General features: G+C 43.5%; 1 protein-coding gene across 15 annotated transcripts in view; it reads left to right on the top strand.

Moving 5' to 3' along the window:
* GAPVD1 (GTPase activating protein and VPS9 domains 1) overlaps nucleotides 1-13,344 on the top strand; it is a 58,557-nt gene that overhangs the window by 40,174 nt on the left and 5,039 nt on the right. For 7 of the 15 annotated variants that reach the window (XM_083721148.1, XM_083721150.1, XM_083721139.1 and 4 more), the window contains 10 exons: nucleotides 3,413-3,490; nucleotides 3,658-4,019; nucleotides 5,708-5,795; nucleotides 7,680-7,760; nucleotides 8,755-8,877; nucleotides 9,003-9,132; nucleotides 10,217-10,326; nucleotides 11,330-11,489; nucleotides 11,758-11,945; nucleotides 12,555-12,768. In XM_083721148.1, the coding sequence (XP_083577274.1) occupies nucleotides 3,413-3,490; nucleotides 3,658-4,019; nucleotides 5,708-5,795; nucleotides 7,680-7,760; nucleotides 8,755-8,877; nucleotides 9,003-9,132; nucleotides 10,217-10,326; nucleotides 11,330-11,489; nucleotides 11,758-11,945; nucleotides 12,555-12,768 (1,534 nt within the window). The remainder of the gene's footprint in view (nucleotides 1-3,412; nucleotides 3,491-3,657; nucleotides 4,020-5,707; nucleotides 5,796-7,679; nucleotides 7,761-8,754; nucleotides 8,878-9,002; nucleotides 9,133-10,216; nucleotides 10,327-11,329; nucleotides 11,490-11,757; nucleotides 11,946-12,554; nucleotides 12,769-13,344) is intronic. The other 8 variants (XM_083721149.1, XM_083721151.1, XM_083721145.1 and 5 more) reach the window with 2 other exon arrangements.

Raw genomic sequence — 13,344 nt, 5'->3', positions numbered from 1 at the left:
ATTTTTATAGACGCGGAGAAGGCCTTTGATAATATTTCTTGGAAATTTATGAAGGGGAATTTAAAAGAAATGGGAGTGGGGCGGGGTTTTGAAAATGGGATCGACGCGATTTACTCAGAACAAAAGGCAAAACTGATAGTTAACAATGTGGTTACAGAAGAGTTTAAGATTGAAAAAGGGACACGACAAGGCTGCCCGATTTCCCCCTTGCTGTTTATTTCTGTCCTGGAGGTGCTCTTGAACTTGATTAGAGGGGACCGGTTGGTGCAAGGGATTCAGATCGGAGTGAAACAATATAAACTTAAAGCTTTTGCAGATGACCTTGTTTTGACATTGCAAGAGCCAGAATCTAGTACAAAAAGAGTGTTACAATTGATTCAGGACTTTGGTCGGGTAGCGGGCTTTAAACTAAACAAACAGAAAACTAAGGTGTTGGGAAAAAACTTGACAGATGCAGAGTCAGAACGGTTTCAGAGAGAAACAGAACTAACTGTGGTTAAAAAAGTAAAGTACCTAGGGGTAAACATAACAGCAAAAAATCTGAGTCTATTTAAGGATAATTATGAAAAATGTTGGTCTGAAATTAAGAGAGACTTGGACAGTTGGTCAAAATTGAAGCTTTCTTTGTTAGGCCGAATTGCTGCTATTAAGATGAATGTATTGCCTAAGATGTTGTTTTTATTTCAAACATTGCAAATTGTGGATAAGACGGAGTGCTTCAGGAAGTGGCAGAGAGATATTTCTAAATTTGTCTGGCAGGGCAAAAAGCCCAGAATTAAGTTTAAGATATTAACTGATGCGAAAGAAAGAGGGGGCTTTGCCCTGCCAGACTTAAGGTTGTACTACGAAGCCGCAGCTTTCTGCTGGCTAAAAGACTGGCTACTTCTAGAGGACACTGATGTGTTAGATTTAGAAGGTTTTAACAATGCATTTGGCTGGCATGCATACTTATGGTATGACAAAGTTAAGATCAATAAGGCCTTTAAGAACCATATTGTCAGGAAAGCAGTGTTTAATGTCTGGACAAAATACAAAGACCTATTGGAAAATAAAACTCCAAGATGGCTATCACCTCTGGAGGCTAAGGCCCGAAAAAGACCCAATATGGAGGCCAAATGGCCGAAATATTGGGAAATAATAGAGAAAGAGGGTAACAATTGGAAATTGCAGAGTTTGGAAAAAATGAAAGATAAAGTGCGAGACTGGTTACATTACGCTCAGATTCAAGAAATTTTTAAAAAGGATAAAAAGTTAGGATTCCAGGTGGAGAAATCGAAGTTGGAAACAGAATTGTTAGAACCTAAGACTAAAGTACTTTCAAGAATGTATAACTTGCTGTTGAAATGGAATACACAAGATGAAATGGTTAAGTCGGCCATGATAAAGTGGGCACAGGATATTGGGCATAATATTATGTTTGAGGATTGGGAAAGGTTGTGGACCACGGGGATGAACTTCACGGCATGTAATGCTCTGAAGGAAAATGTAATGAAAATGATTTATAGGTGGTACATGACCCCAGTTAAACTAGCCAAAATATGCCATGTGCCAGACAACAAATGCTGGAAATGTAAGGAAAATGAAGGAACATTCTTTCACCTCTGGTGGACTTGTCCCAGGGTGAAGGTCTTCTGGGAAATGATATATAATGAGCTGAAAAAGGTATTTAAGTATACCTTCCTTAAGAAACCAGAGGCCTTCCTCCTGGGCATTGTCGGCCAGATGGTGCCAAAGAAGGACCGAACATTCTTTTTGTACGCAACAGCAGCAGCAAGGATACTTATCGCCAAGAAGTGGAAAACTCAAGATCTACCCACTCTGGAAGAATGGCAGATGCAGCTGATGGACTATATGCAACTGGCCGAGATGACTGGCAGAATTCGAGACCTGGGAGAAGAGAGGGTTGAAGAAGATTGGAGGAAATTTAAGATTTATTTACAAAAATATTGTGATTTGGCGGAAAGTTAAGTAGGATGTTTGATCATAAATAATTGGCCACCACAAAATCGGATCGAAATGGGATGTAAAGTGAGATTAAGAGAAACTAATTTACAGAGGATTATATTTAAATGAGTGGTTATAAAATTTGCAAATTAGATGATAAATTGCTGGGAAAAATTTATGATGATGAAAATGGCAGCGGGAGATGTGAGGAAGTCCAAAGAAGTTATGAAACTTTGTTGAGATAAAAGAAAGGTTGTTTATTTCTGTACTTTATTTTGTAAAAACCCCTAATAAAAATTTATTAAAAAAAAAAAAAGGGAAGGAGTTTGGCGGGGGTTACCTTTGAGTTTCTGCCTAACCTCTTGCGGTTTGTATGAGTGTTTTCATTCCTAGTGCTGAGTATCTATGGGTTCTCCTTAACTTCTTGGGGGTTGAGGTGTTCTTCCTTTCTGACACTCAGTCTGGAGAGACAGGATGACTCCATCTAGAGTGGACACGAGACCCAGCAGGGGGAGTCATCCCTATCAGGAATGCTGTCCTCCCGCACCCAAATCTGTAAACTGAAATTCACTGTAAGGGGGGGGGGAATTCTCCCTTGTGCCATGTGCTGAAGTAGAAACCCAAAATTCTCTGATGAGTAATGGTGCCATTTCTCTGTTGAGGGTGGGTGATATCCACTCAGGTTGTGGGCATGAGAGGAGAAGCTAAGTTTAAAGGAGGGGGCATGTCACTCTTACCCAGAGGTCTGAGCAGATTACTTGTAGGGAGGACTTCTTGAAGCCCAGCCAAGGGCTGCTGATAGACCATCCTTGCATTAGGGCTTTCAGAGCAGGAGTCAATGAAGGTGATTTTGAATCTGGCAAGATTATCCCCACCAGGAATGAGGAAAAGATTGCAATTTCTCCCAAGTACTTGAGAGATGACTAATGTCTGGTAACATTGATTTAAATTATCCATAAAGGTAAAGGACTCCTGACAGTTAACTCCAGTTGCAAATAACTCTGGGGTTGCAGCACTCATCTCGCTTTACTGGCCAAAGGAGCCAGCGTACAGCTTCCAGGTCACGTGGCCAGCATGACTAAGCTGCTTCTGGTGAAGCCAGAGCAGTGCACAGAAACGCCGTTCACCTTTCCGCTGGAGTGGTACCTATTTATCTACTTGCACTTTGTGCTTTTGAACTGCTAGGTTGGCAGGAGCTGGGACCAAGCAACTGGAGCTCACCCTGTCGCGGGGATTCAAACCGCCGACCTTCCGATTGGCAAGCCATAGGCTTGGTGGTTTAGACCACAGCGCCACCCGCTTCCCTTAAGGTATCCATAGTGAAAGGCAAATCCTTTTGTATGTCAGAGTGCTGTAGGCATGCTGGAGTAGGTGACCTCAGGTGATATCTCTGGCTTCTTAGGGTCTATGCAGCCTGTTAGTGAAGATCTTCCTGGTAATTTCTTAAACCCACTTCTCCATCTTTTAGGAACCAGCCAGGGGGCCTCTACCTTGTCTCATGCAGAATCCTTGCTTGCCATGTTCGATCCCTTGTCTTCCAACGAAGGTAATCTTGCAGCGTGTGGGCCACATGCATGTTAACAGTAGTGTTACTGCATTTGGTCCTCTTTCCATAGCTGCAAAACTTCCATGTGTTACCTGTAACTGTAAGGGATGTGAAAGAACAGCGTTGGTGTAATGCTTTGCTTGGTCTGACGCTGGTGTTTTTTCCAGCAGTGGTGAGGCCCAAAGTTCACTATGCAAGACCTTCACACCCCCCGCCAGACCCCCCGATCCTGGAAGGGACCCTAGGAGGCAACGAGGCAAGGCTGCCCAATTTCAGCTCCCACACTGCTATAATCATTGACTCCGAAGTGTTCAGGCAGCGGTATTCCTATCCTGAGAGGCTCGTGCGGAGCAGGAGCTCTGATATAGTGTCATCTGCCCGGAGGCCAATGAGTGACCCTGGTTGGAACAGGCGAGCCGGCAACGAGGAGAGGGAGCTTTCTGTGCTTGGCTGTGTAGGGGGAACTCCTTTGCTGACAGCCTCTCAGTCTTCTTCCTCATCTCCTAGCAGAGATTCCTGCAGAGGAGAGGTAAGAGAAGACAAACTAAGCCTCTCAATGGCTTTCTCAAATCAAGGCTTTATAGCTAAGTAATGCATTAAGTTTTACTTCTATCTAAAAGCATTTTGTGTGTATTTTGTGTTAGCTTGGTTGCTACCTCAATTTTTTCTTAAGCTAGAACTCCCTTGAACTGGAGCATAGTTAAACTATGAAACTTGCTTCCACAGGAGGCAGTGATGGCCCCCAATTTGGATGGCTTTAAAAGAGGATTAGCTTAATTCACGGAGGGCAAGGATATCAGTAGTTACTAGCCATGATGGCTATGTTTTGCCTCCACTGTCAGAGGCATGGTTTCTCTCAATACCAGTTTCTGGGAATCCCAGGTGGGTAAAGTGCTGTGGCACTCATATCCAGCTTGCTTCCCACAGGCATCTGCTCGGCCACTGTGAGAACAAGATGCTGAACTAGTTGGGCCTTGGCCTGATCCCGCAGACTTAATTTTACAGTCCTTTGTTCTTAACCCCATACACATTACAGTTTGGTGGGAGTACTGAAAAGCCACAAAGTGTGGTGTTGGCTGCAGAATTCCTAAGAATCCCAAGGGTTTCTTTCCCCTTTGAAGCAAGTTGAAGCAAGACCACTGTATTTTAATACTTTGGAAGCCACCCAGGTGGCTGGGGTATAAATAATAAATTATTATTATTAATAATAATAATAATAATAATAATAATAATAATAATAATAATAAGTTTTCAGTCCTTTCAAAGGTTTAAGAAGCAAGCTTCTAGCCCTTATGAATATATGTTTGAAAGTGTGTGACTAATGTGGGATTTCAGTCTCTTGTATAGATCCTTTCTACTTTTCATAAGTAGCTCAAAGCAGAATGCACCAGGCAGAAACTGGTTGGCGATTTTTACATAAGTCACAGAATTCAGTGTTTTTGATTTTGTAGCATAGAGGCCACACTGCCCTGTCTTTTAATCTGCCAGTTTTCTCCTGTGGAAAGCTGATGAGGCTGTGAGAGGCTAAACAGTCAGTCACCCTTGACCTCAGAGGAGTGTCCCCCACACACCCATTAGCTTTTGTGGTTGAGCAAGTGGGGGGAGAGTCACTAACATCCCTTTTAGTTCTGCATAAAGGGGTAGAAGAGTCCACTATGCCCCCTCCCTCTCCTGCACACAGAGCAAAGAACTGAATGCTCTAGTGCTCTTGGTTGATCAAAGGAGACAGGTTCTTCTTATTAGATATAGGTCCATGTGTCAACAGCCTCTTTGTATGATTCAAAAGGGATGGACTGTGATTCATGCAGAGTTTCAGTGGTGGCTGCTACTGCTACATGACCCTCCATGGTTGGACTACAGTTCCCATTTTCTCTGGCCATTGGCCGTGCTGGCTGCTGGAAGTCCAGCGACATCTAGAGGGTCCCAGGTCCCTCCTGATTTCAAGTATTGAATTCAAATATGCTAATATTCAATTCATATTTGAATTGATTACTTGGTTTAAAAACCCTATGGTTTCTTACAAGCCTTCAACCAGTTTAACATTTATTAACATTCAACAGAATCAGATAAGGCAGAATGAAAACAACAGGTTGGATCTAGTAGTTATTTCAACTTTTCTGCTGAAAAATCAACAGGAGAAGATACTCGTGACTCATGTTCCATTGATTTCAATAAACCTAAGTCTAGACCTGACCCAACACATCTCTCCCCAAACAGGTTGAGGATCGCAAAGACAGCGATGATGAGAAATCCGACCGGAACAAACCATGGTGGAGGAAACGTTTTGTTTCAGCTATGCCCAGAGGTGTGGTTTTATATCTCACTTCTTAGATAAGTTATGTGTATAATGCCTTATTTCTTCTACTGTGCATTTGTCTAGTGGCAGTGCAGTTCCTGTGGCCACAACTCAGCTGTGGGTTGAAGACCAGTGTCCTAACATATCAACCTAAATAGGTAGCAAAAAATCAGGTTTGGTTATTTGTTCAAAAGCTGGACTTGGGCAAGTTTTCTTTTTAAAAAATATTAAAAAATGATTTTCAGCAGTAATACCATAAGCATATCATAAAAACAAGAACAACAAATGGAGTACATATTATTGGCTTGTCTGTTACAAAAAGTAACGGTAAGGTACATGCATAGTAAGTTAACTGATTAGTTAGTTAGGTGAGGTAGTCCTCTCCATCGACATACATGCGTTGTAGGGGGTTGCAACAACTGTGCTGACATTGATGTGATCAATGTTTTTAATGTTGTATATTGGCTGGGGATCTTCAGATAAAGGGTCCCACCACATTTGGAGCAGAGATCCCAGAACATTGCACCTTCTCCAACAACTTGGGGAATGCTGAAGATTAATTTGGGGAAACTTTAGTGGGGTCCAATGCCACTTATATATAATTTTCAAGTATTTCATTGTATCATGGCCACTATTGTTTTTAACAGTGGTCTGGACCACACTTTATGCTATTGATCTTCTTGGATCACCAGGCCTAGGTGACTTTTGCACATTTTCAAGTGATCATTGCTTTTCCTTACAGAGAAGAAAATCACCTCAGTAAGTCAGGGAGTCACATTCATATTGAAAAATGGGTTGCCTTTATTTTTTACTGTTTTTTTTAAAATTAAATGATACAGAAACAACAACAAAATAAATACAACAACAACAACATCATCATAAATACTTATATCCCGCCCATCTGGCCCGGGCCTCTCCAGCCACTCTTGGCAGCTTTCAACAGGATACTAAAAACACAATAAAAGATCAAACATTAAAAACTTCCCTAAACAGGGCTGCCTTCAGATGTCTTCTAAAAGTCAGATTGTTTTTTATTTCCTTGACATCTGGTGGGAAGGCATTTCACAGGGTGGGCGCCAGTGCCGAGAAGGCCCTCTGCCTGGTTGACAGAGACAAATAAACAATTCCAAAAATCCAATGATATATCCAACAAAAGGAAGGGCATGCAAAACCTGAATATATTAAATGGAAATCATGTTTTTCCAAATGGCACAGGGAGAGATACTTGTATATCTTAAACTGAACTATATGAAATAAAATCCCACCACACTCAGTCTTCCTGCCCCTTAGATACCTGTAAATTATGTGTTATTTCTTATGCACCTAATAAATTCTGAAGGTTTTTTATAATAGATATAGTCATTTTTAAGCAATTTCTATTGTGCTGTAGAGATACTGGCAGTTGGCTTTTGTTGAAAGTTCCTTTTAGTTAAAAAACAAAACAAAACAAAAAAACAAAACAAAACAAAAAAACCTGATTGTCTTGCCCCGAAAACAGCTTGTTCGCTTCTTTGCCTGCTGATGCCTTGTTTCAGCTTCAAGTGTTGTTGCAGGAAGACTGGTGGGTTACTTTATATATATATATATGTACCTGTTTACCTATCACCTGGACTTGTGGCAATATCACTCAAAACATGCCTAGAATAAGCTCTCTCTAATGGGATTTTTGCACCTGTGGTATTTTTATTTTTATTTTATTTATTGAATTTATATACTGTCCTATACCCGGTGGTCTCTGGGCAGTTCACAGAATTTCTCTCCCTCTCACTCCTCAGATCCTTTCTCTCATTACCATGGGGTGAAATGTGTTTTTGGGATAATCTTGTGCAAACTGAGCTGTCATAGAAGTTCCTATTTCAAATTAAAATTCTTCCGCCTTCCCCACATCCCCAGCTCCCATCCCATTTAGGAAAAAAGAGAAGCAGGACAAGGACAAAGAGGACTTTGTGCCTGATAGATACAACGCTCTTCAAGGTTAGTAGTTGCTGCTGAATTTAATAACATGGTTGACTTTAAATAAAGAAGATCTCAAGGACTCTTAATCCTGGTCTAGGGATTCAGGTAGGATTTACCTATACTTACTACATGAGAACACTCATCTTGGGGCCAGTCTGTAGAACTGCATCACTTCAGGCTGTATATGTGTGTGTGTTTTTGTGTTTCCCTGCACACAGATGGCTTGTATTAAACCAGGGGTGTGGAGCCTGTGGCTGTCCAGATAATGTTGAACTGCAACTCGCATCTATCTATTTAGTGTTTATGTACCCCACTTTTCAACCAAAAAGGCTCCCAGAGCAGCCAACATACAATCGGCACAAGACAGTCCCTACCTGCAGGCTTCTAATCTAAAAATAAACACAAGGGGAAAACTAAGAAACAGGACACCACAGATAATATGAAGAGTTTTTAAGTGTGTGTTTGAACCAGAAAATGTTGTACTTTAGTTATTTCATTTCTATAACCACAATGAATGTTTGTAGCGGGAGTCTAAACCTTCTGAACCAGTTAAAAAAAAAGTTATTTCCTCAAATCTGTGTTTTGGCATGTAAATTTCACCATCCCACCCCTGTCTTCTTCCTCAAACTTATACTGTATACAACACTAATGTCTCATATCAAATGTAACTGGTCTGTAGAAAAGACTTTACAACCTGAAAAAAGAGACAATGCACGTACTTTTGTAAACCAAGACAATCTTTAATAAAAAAATATTTTTTTAAAAAACAAAAACCTGTGTTTCTGCAGCCATCTTTCCCACACATTTGATTTAATGGGGAAAGCAAAACGGCTGGGAGAAACCCCCAATGACACGTCTCTGTATTCTCACATTCAGTCATGTCCGTAGTGGCTGCATGACTTCACCCACAACATGATGCCTTTGGTATTTAGACTGCCTACTCGAGACCAGCACCCACCCCCATGTTAATTCCTTGCTGCTTCTCTCCCCCCCCCCCCCTTTGACATTTTAGATGACTCTGGCCCTAGACTGAGCGCTCAGGCCCAGGCAGCAGAGGACATCCTGGACAAGTACAGGAATGCGATTAAGCGAACCAGCCCCAATGAGGGGGCTGTAGTGACCTATGACAATGCAGGTGAGAGTCTGTTCTTGCCCCCAGCCATCATGGCTTTCAAGCAATGAGGGGAAGAGGATGGCTGCTACCTGCTGCTAATGTGAGAACGCTAACTTTTCTATGCTCATTTGGTGGGCTGGGTTTAGATGCCATCGGAGATGGCGAGAGCATCCATGACTCTGTGCGGGACGACAACTTGCAGAACATATCCGCAGATGACCTTCCGGATTCTGCCAGCCAAGCAGCCCAGCCACAGGATTCGGCTTTCTCTTACAGGTAGCTTGACTCTGTGTGTGTGTGTGTGTGTGTGTGTGTGTGTGTGAGAGAGAGAGAGAGAGAGAGAGAGAGAGAGAGAGAGATGTTCACTGCAGTAGACAAAGGGACTTTGGGAAGAAGGCTAGATCCAAATACTGTCTAGGATTCTGGGTTTGGTGAAAATCCTCCGCCTTAGTGTGGTGGTTAGAGTGTTGGACCAGGACTCAGAGAGACACCAGTTCGAATCCTCCAACTCTACCAAGGCCAAGCCTTGGGGAACAGCAGCATACTCTCGCCCATGCATATCCCACAGGGTGGTTGTGAGGGTAAAATGGGAGGGTGAACCACGTACTCTAATCAAAGCAAAGGTGAGGTATAAATGTAGGAATGTTAATAAATGAGCCCAAACACTAAGGCTGTTCGATGTATGGAGGCAGACACGGCAGGCATTTAGCTCTATGCTAAATAACATTCCCTGCTTTTGGAAGCTCTGTTTAGAAATTCTCCAGCGTGTAACTTGAGAGTGGAAACTGCCTACTGGTTTTCTATGCTCTTCCATCACCATGAAGGCAAGTGACTTGAATTGCTCTTTTGGGGGATGGGAGAGGCCCTGTGGCATCTATCCTCCTCTCCTGGTGTGTTCTTCCAGGGGATTTGGGGTTAGACCTTACAAAAATGGATTCCAACAAATGGCTCACAATACAGTGGTACCTCTGGTTACGAACTTAATTCATTCCGGAGGTCTGTTCTTAACCTGAAACTGTTCTTAACCTGAGGTACCACTTTAGCTAATGGGGCCTCCCGCTGCCACCGCGCGATTTCTGTTCGCATCCTGAGGTAAAGTTCTTAACCCGAGGTACTGCTTCCGGGTTAGCGGAGTCTGTAACCCGAGGTGTTTGTAACCCGAGGTACCACTGTATAGAAAAGGGAGGAGAGCAGATTCATATTACACAACGAGCATTTCCATGTGAGATGCTAGAGTCCACCACCACCTCTCTCTTTTTTTGGGAGCCTCTGAAATAAAATAAATAGATTTTGGTGTTTATATGAAAATTCAAGGCAGAAATGAATATTTTCTCTCTCCCCCTCTGCCCCTTCCTCCCAGAGATGCAAAGAAGAAACTGCGGCTTGCCCTCTGTTCAGCAGATTCTGTGGCCTTCCCTATGTTGTCCCACTCGACGCGGAATGGCCTTCCAGATCATACGGACCCTGAAGGTAAAATACTTCTTTTGACTTTCAGACTTCAACAACCACACTTAAAGCAAGAGGCACACTTGACACATGACACCACTTAGAAATGTGTAAAATTGCTGGAAATTTTGAAGCAGGGACAGGGTGGTGTTGTCCCTGTCCCTACCAGAGGAAAAGTGGAAAATTTGAGAAATTTTATTCTGTTTATTGGATACCTTACCCACCCTTCATCATAAAGCCTCAGGGCATAAGTTATACAATGCTTAGGGCTATATTTTAGTGTTAATCTCTTTACTGTGGTCAATGAACCAGTCTTCTCTAATGCTAGTCCTACTTGGAGTAGATTCATTGAAACAAAAGGGCATAACTTTTTTAAAAACAAATTTTTAATGGTTCTTAAATGAATACAGATACAATAACTATTAAACACTTATCCAGCAGTAAGGACATAACTAACATAAATCCTTTGACTTCAGCGTGTCTGCTCTGAGTAGGACTAACATTGGATATATAACTCATATCAAAGTCAGACTTATTTTACTTCTTTGACACACGGTTTGTCACTTAGAACAGGGGTTGGTAACAACATGAGTTATCATGAGCACGGTGGGCCTTTAGGTATTACTGAACCAGATGTCCCATCAGCAACCATGGCCAAGTCACCTGCTGGTAACTAGGCAGAGCATTCTTCTCCAACCTGGTGCCCCTCAGAAATGTTGGACTACAACTGCCTTCAGCCCCAGCAAACATGATCAGTTGGGGATAATGGGAGTTTTAATCCAGCAATAGGTTGGGGAAGGCTGATATAGCGTATGTGTGTGTTAGTGTGAAATGTAGACTAGGAAGTGTATGAGAGAAATCAAAGTGTTGCCAAATATAGAGTCTATCTCTTGTGCTCTAGAAGATGGCAGGGAGGACAGCAGGAAGGGGCGATCCCACAGGGCCGCAACTCGGGGGGGGGGGGATATTACCACAATGCTCCTTTACTCACTTGGTTTCCGCTCCCCCTTTCCACCATCTTGAACAGACAACGAAATTGTATGCTTCCTAAAAGTCCAGCTAGCTGAAGCCATCAACCTTCAGGACAAGAACCTGATGGCTCAGATCCAGGAGACCATGCGTTGTGTTGGCCGCTTTGACAACAGGACCTGCCGCAAGCTGCTGGCCTCAATTGCTGAGGATTACAGGTAAATCCCTTACCTTCCATAAGAACACAAGAAGAACCCTGCTGGATCAGGCCCATCTAATACAGCAGTGGCCAGTCAGATGCCCCCAGGAAGTCAACAAGGGTCTGCATCTCACTCATATAAATTTGGGAGTAGAATTATGCTGTCACTTCTCATGGGGCAGGTGCTTTGAAGCCACCCTAAACAGCTAGGAGCACCTCCCCCAAACTTGCACTTTCCAGATGTCATTGAGTTGTACAACCCCTTTCTTCCCACCCCCAAATCCCAGGAAAAGGGCTCCCTATATTGCCTACCTGACACAGTGCCGCCAGGGTCTACAGACCACCCAGGCCCATCTGGAAAGGCTGTTGCAGAGAGTCCTGCGAGACAAAGAAGTGGCAAACCGATACTTCACCACGGTGTGCGTGCGGCTGTTGCTGGAGAGCAAAGAGTCAAAGATAAGGGCGTTCATTCAAGGTAAGCCACTCCCGGCATTGTGCACAAGAGATGAAGTGGGATGTATGCAGTGTAGGGCCAGGCACACTTCGGTTCAAAGATTTACTAGGAGACGTTGGGCCATTGGCTGTAACCTAGTGAATGGTCCAAGACGTATTAAGATAAAAGGGGTGAGGGGAAGACTCATAATTGGAGTTTTAGTCTGCCATTGGCGAGACCTTGACTCCAGTTGGTTGAGCTGCTATGATCTCACAGAAGGGGCTTCTAGTCCCACTCTGTGACATCTAGCCACTTGACGTTCTAAGGTAGGCAGAGAAGGCAGGAACCAGTCATGGAATAGGAAGCAGCAGGCCCATGTATGTATTGCTGGTCTTGGTTCTTGTGCAGATCCAGTTAAACATTTTTCCCTTGGAAGTACTCTTGGCCAGCTCTCCTTTGCAACCTGTGCAGGTTCTTTGCATAGGAATAGTGGTGCACATGAACTGCCAAGTTCAAATGTCATGGCTTTCCTGGAGAGGACATGGGGATTGTAATTTTGGAGCAGCTTCTAACAATTCCTATGTTGTGTGTGAGGAGAGAGGGTGTGCTTCTCCTTCCCTTTATTTCCTCCCATTTGCTTTGTTGCCAAAGATTTCCAGAAGCTGACGGCAGCGGATGACAAAACTGCCCAAGTTGAGGACTTCCTCCAATTTCTCTACGGTGTAATGGCCCAGGATGTCATCTGGCAGAATGCCAGTGAGGAGCAGCTCCAGGATGCCCAGCTGGCAATTGAGCGCAGCGTCATGAACCGCATCTTCAAACTGGCCTTCTACCCTAACCAGGATGGAGACATCCTGCGTGACCAGTGAGTGGGACATGGCTGGTTTCTTCAGGCTTGAGCAATAATGGCAGCAGAGGCCAAGCCACAGCCGCCTTTCCTTGTGTGCTTCCTCTACTTCTGTGCAGGCCCAAGTTTGCTTCTGGTTGTAGCTTTTTCAAATACCCTAATTCTGTTCCCTTCTGTTGCATTTCTTCCTTTGCAAGAAATGAGTGTTCATTTTGAACTTGTTCTGAACTTGGGGGTTTTGTTAGGGCTTTCATTTGCCAGCCTGAGGGCCACATTTAGTCTGGGAAACCTTTCCGAGGCTGCATGCAAGTGGAACAAGTGGGCGGAACAATGGGTGTAAATCCTACCTTTGTACAATACTCTTTTTTTACTTACCCATTTTAGAGGCATTATCAGAGTTCAAGGACACATTTCAGCCAGGCAAAACCACTCAGGGGGTGAGTGGAGGGTGTGGCTTGGGAAGAGTTCCAAGGGGCAGATTGAGAGGCCTGAAGCCCTCAAGCCTGAGGTTCCCCACCCCTTCTGTATTGGGCCCAATCTACCACTCCTTCCTCCGCACCCCCCCTGTATATATAGCCTGTCCTTAGAGGCAAC

This window comes from Podarcis gaigeae, assembly GCF_964106915.1.
Source record: "Podarcis gaigeae genome assembly, chromosome: Z".
In the NCBI taxonomy this organism is placed as follows: Eukaryota; Metazoa; Chordata; class Lepidosauria; order Squamata; family Lacertidae; genus Podarcis; species Podarcis gaigeae.
This window is presented reverse-complemented; position numbering and strand designations above follow the sequence as displayed.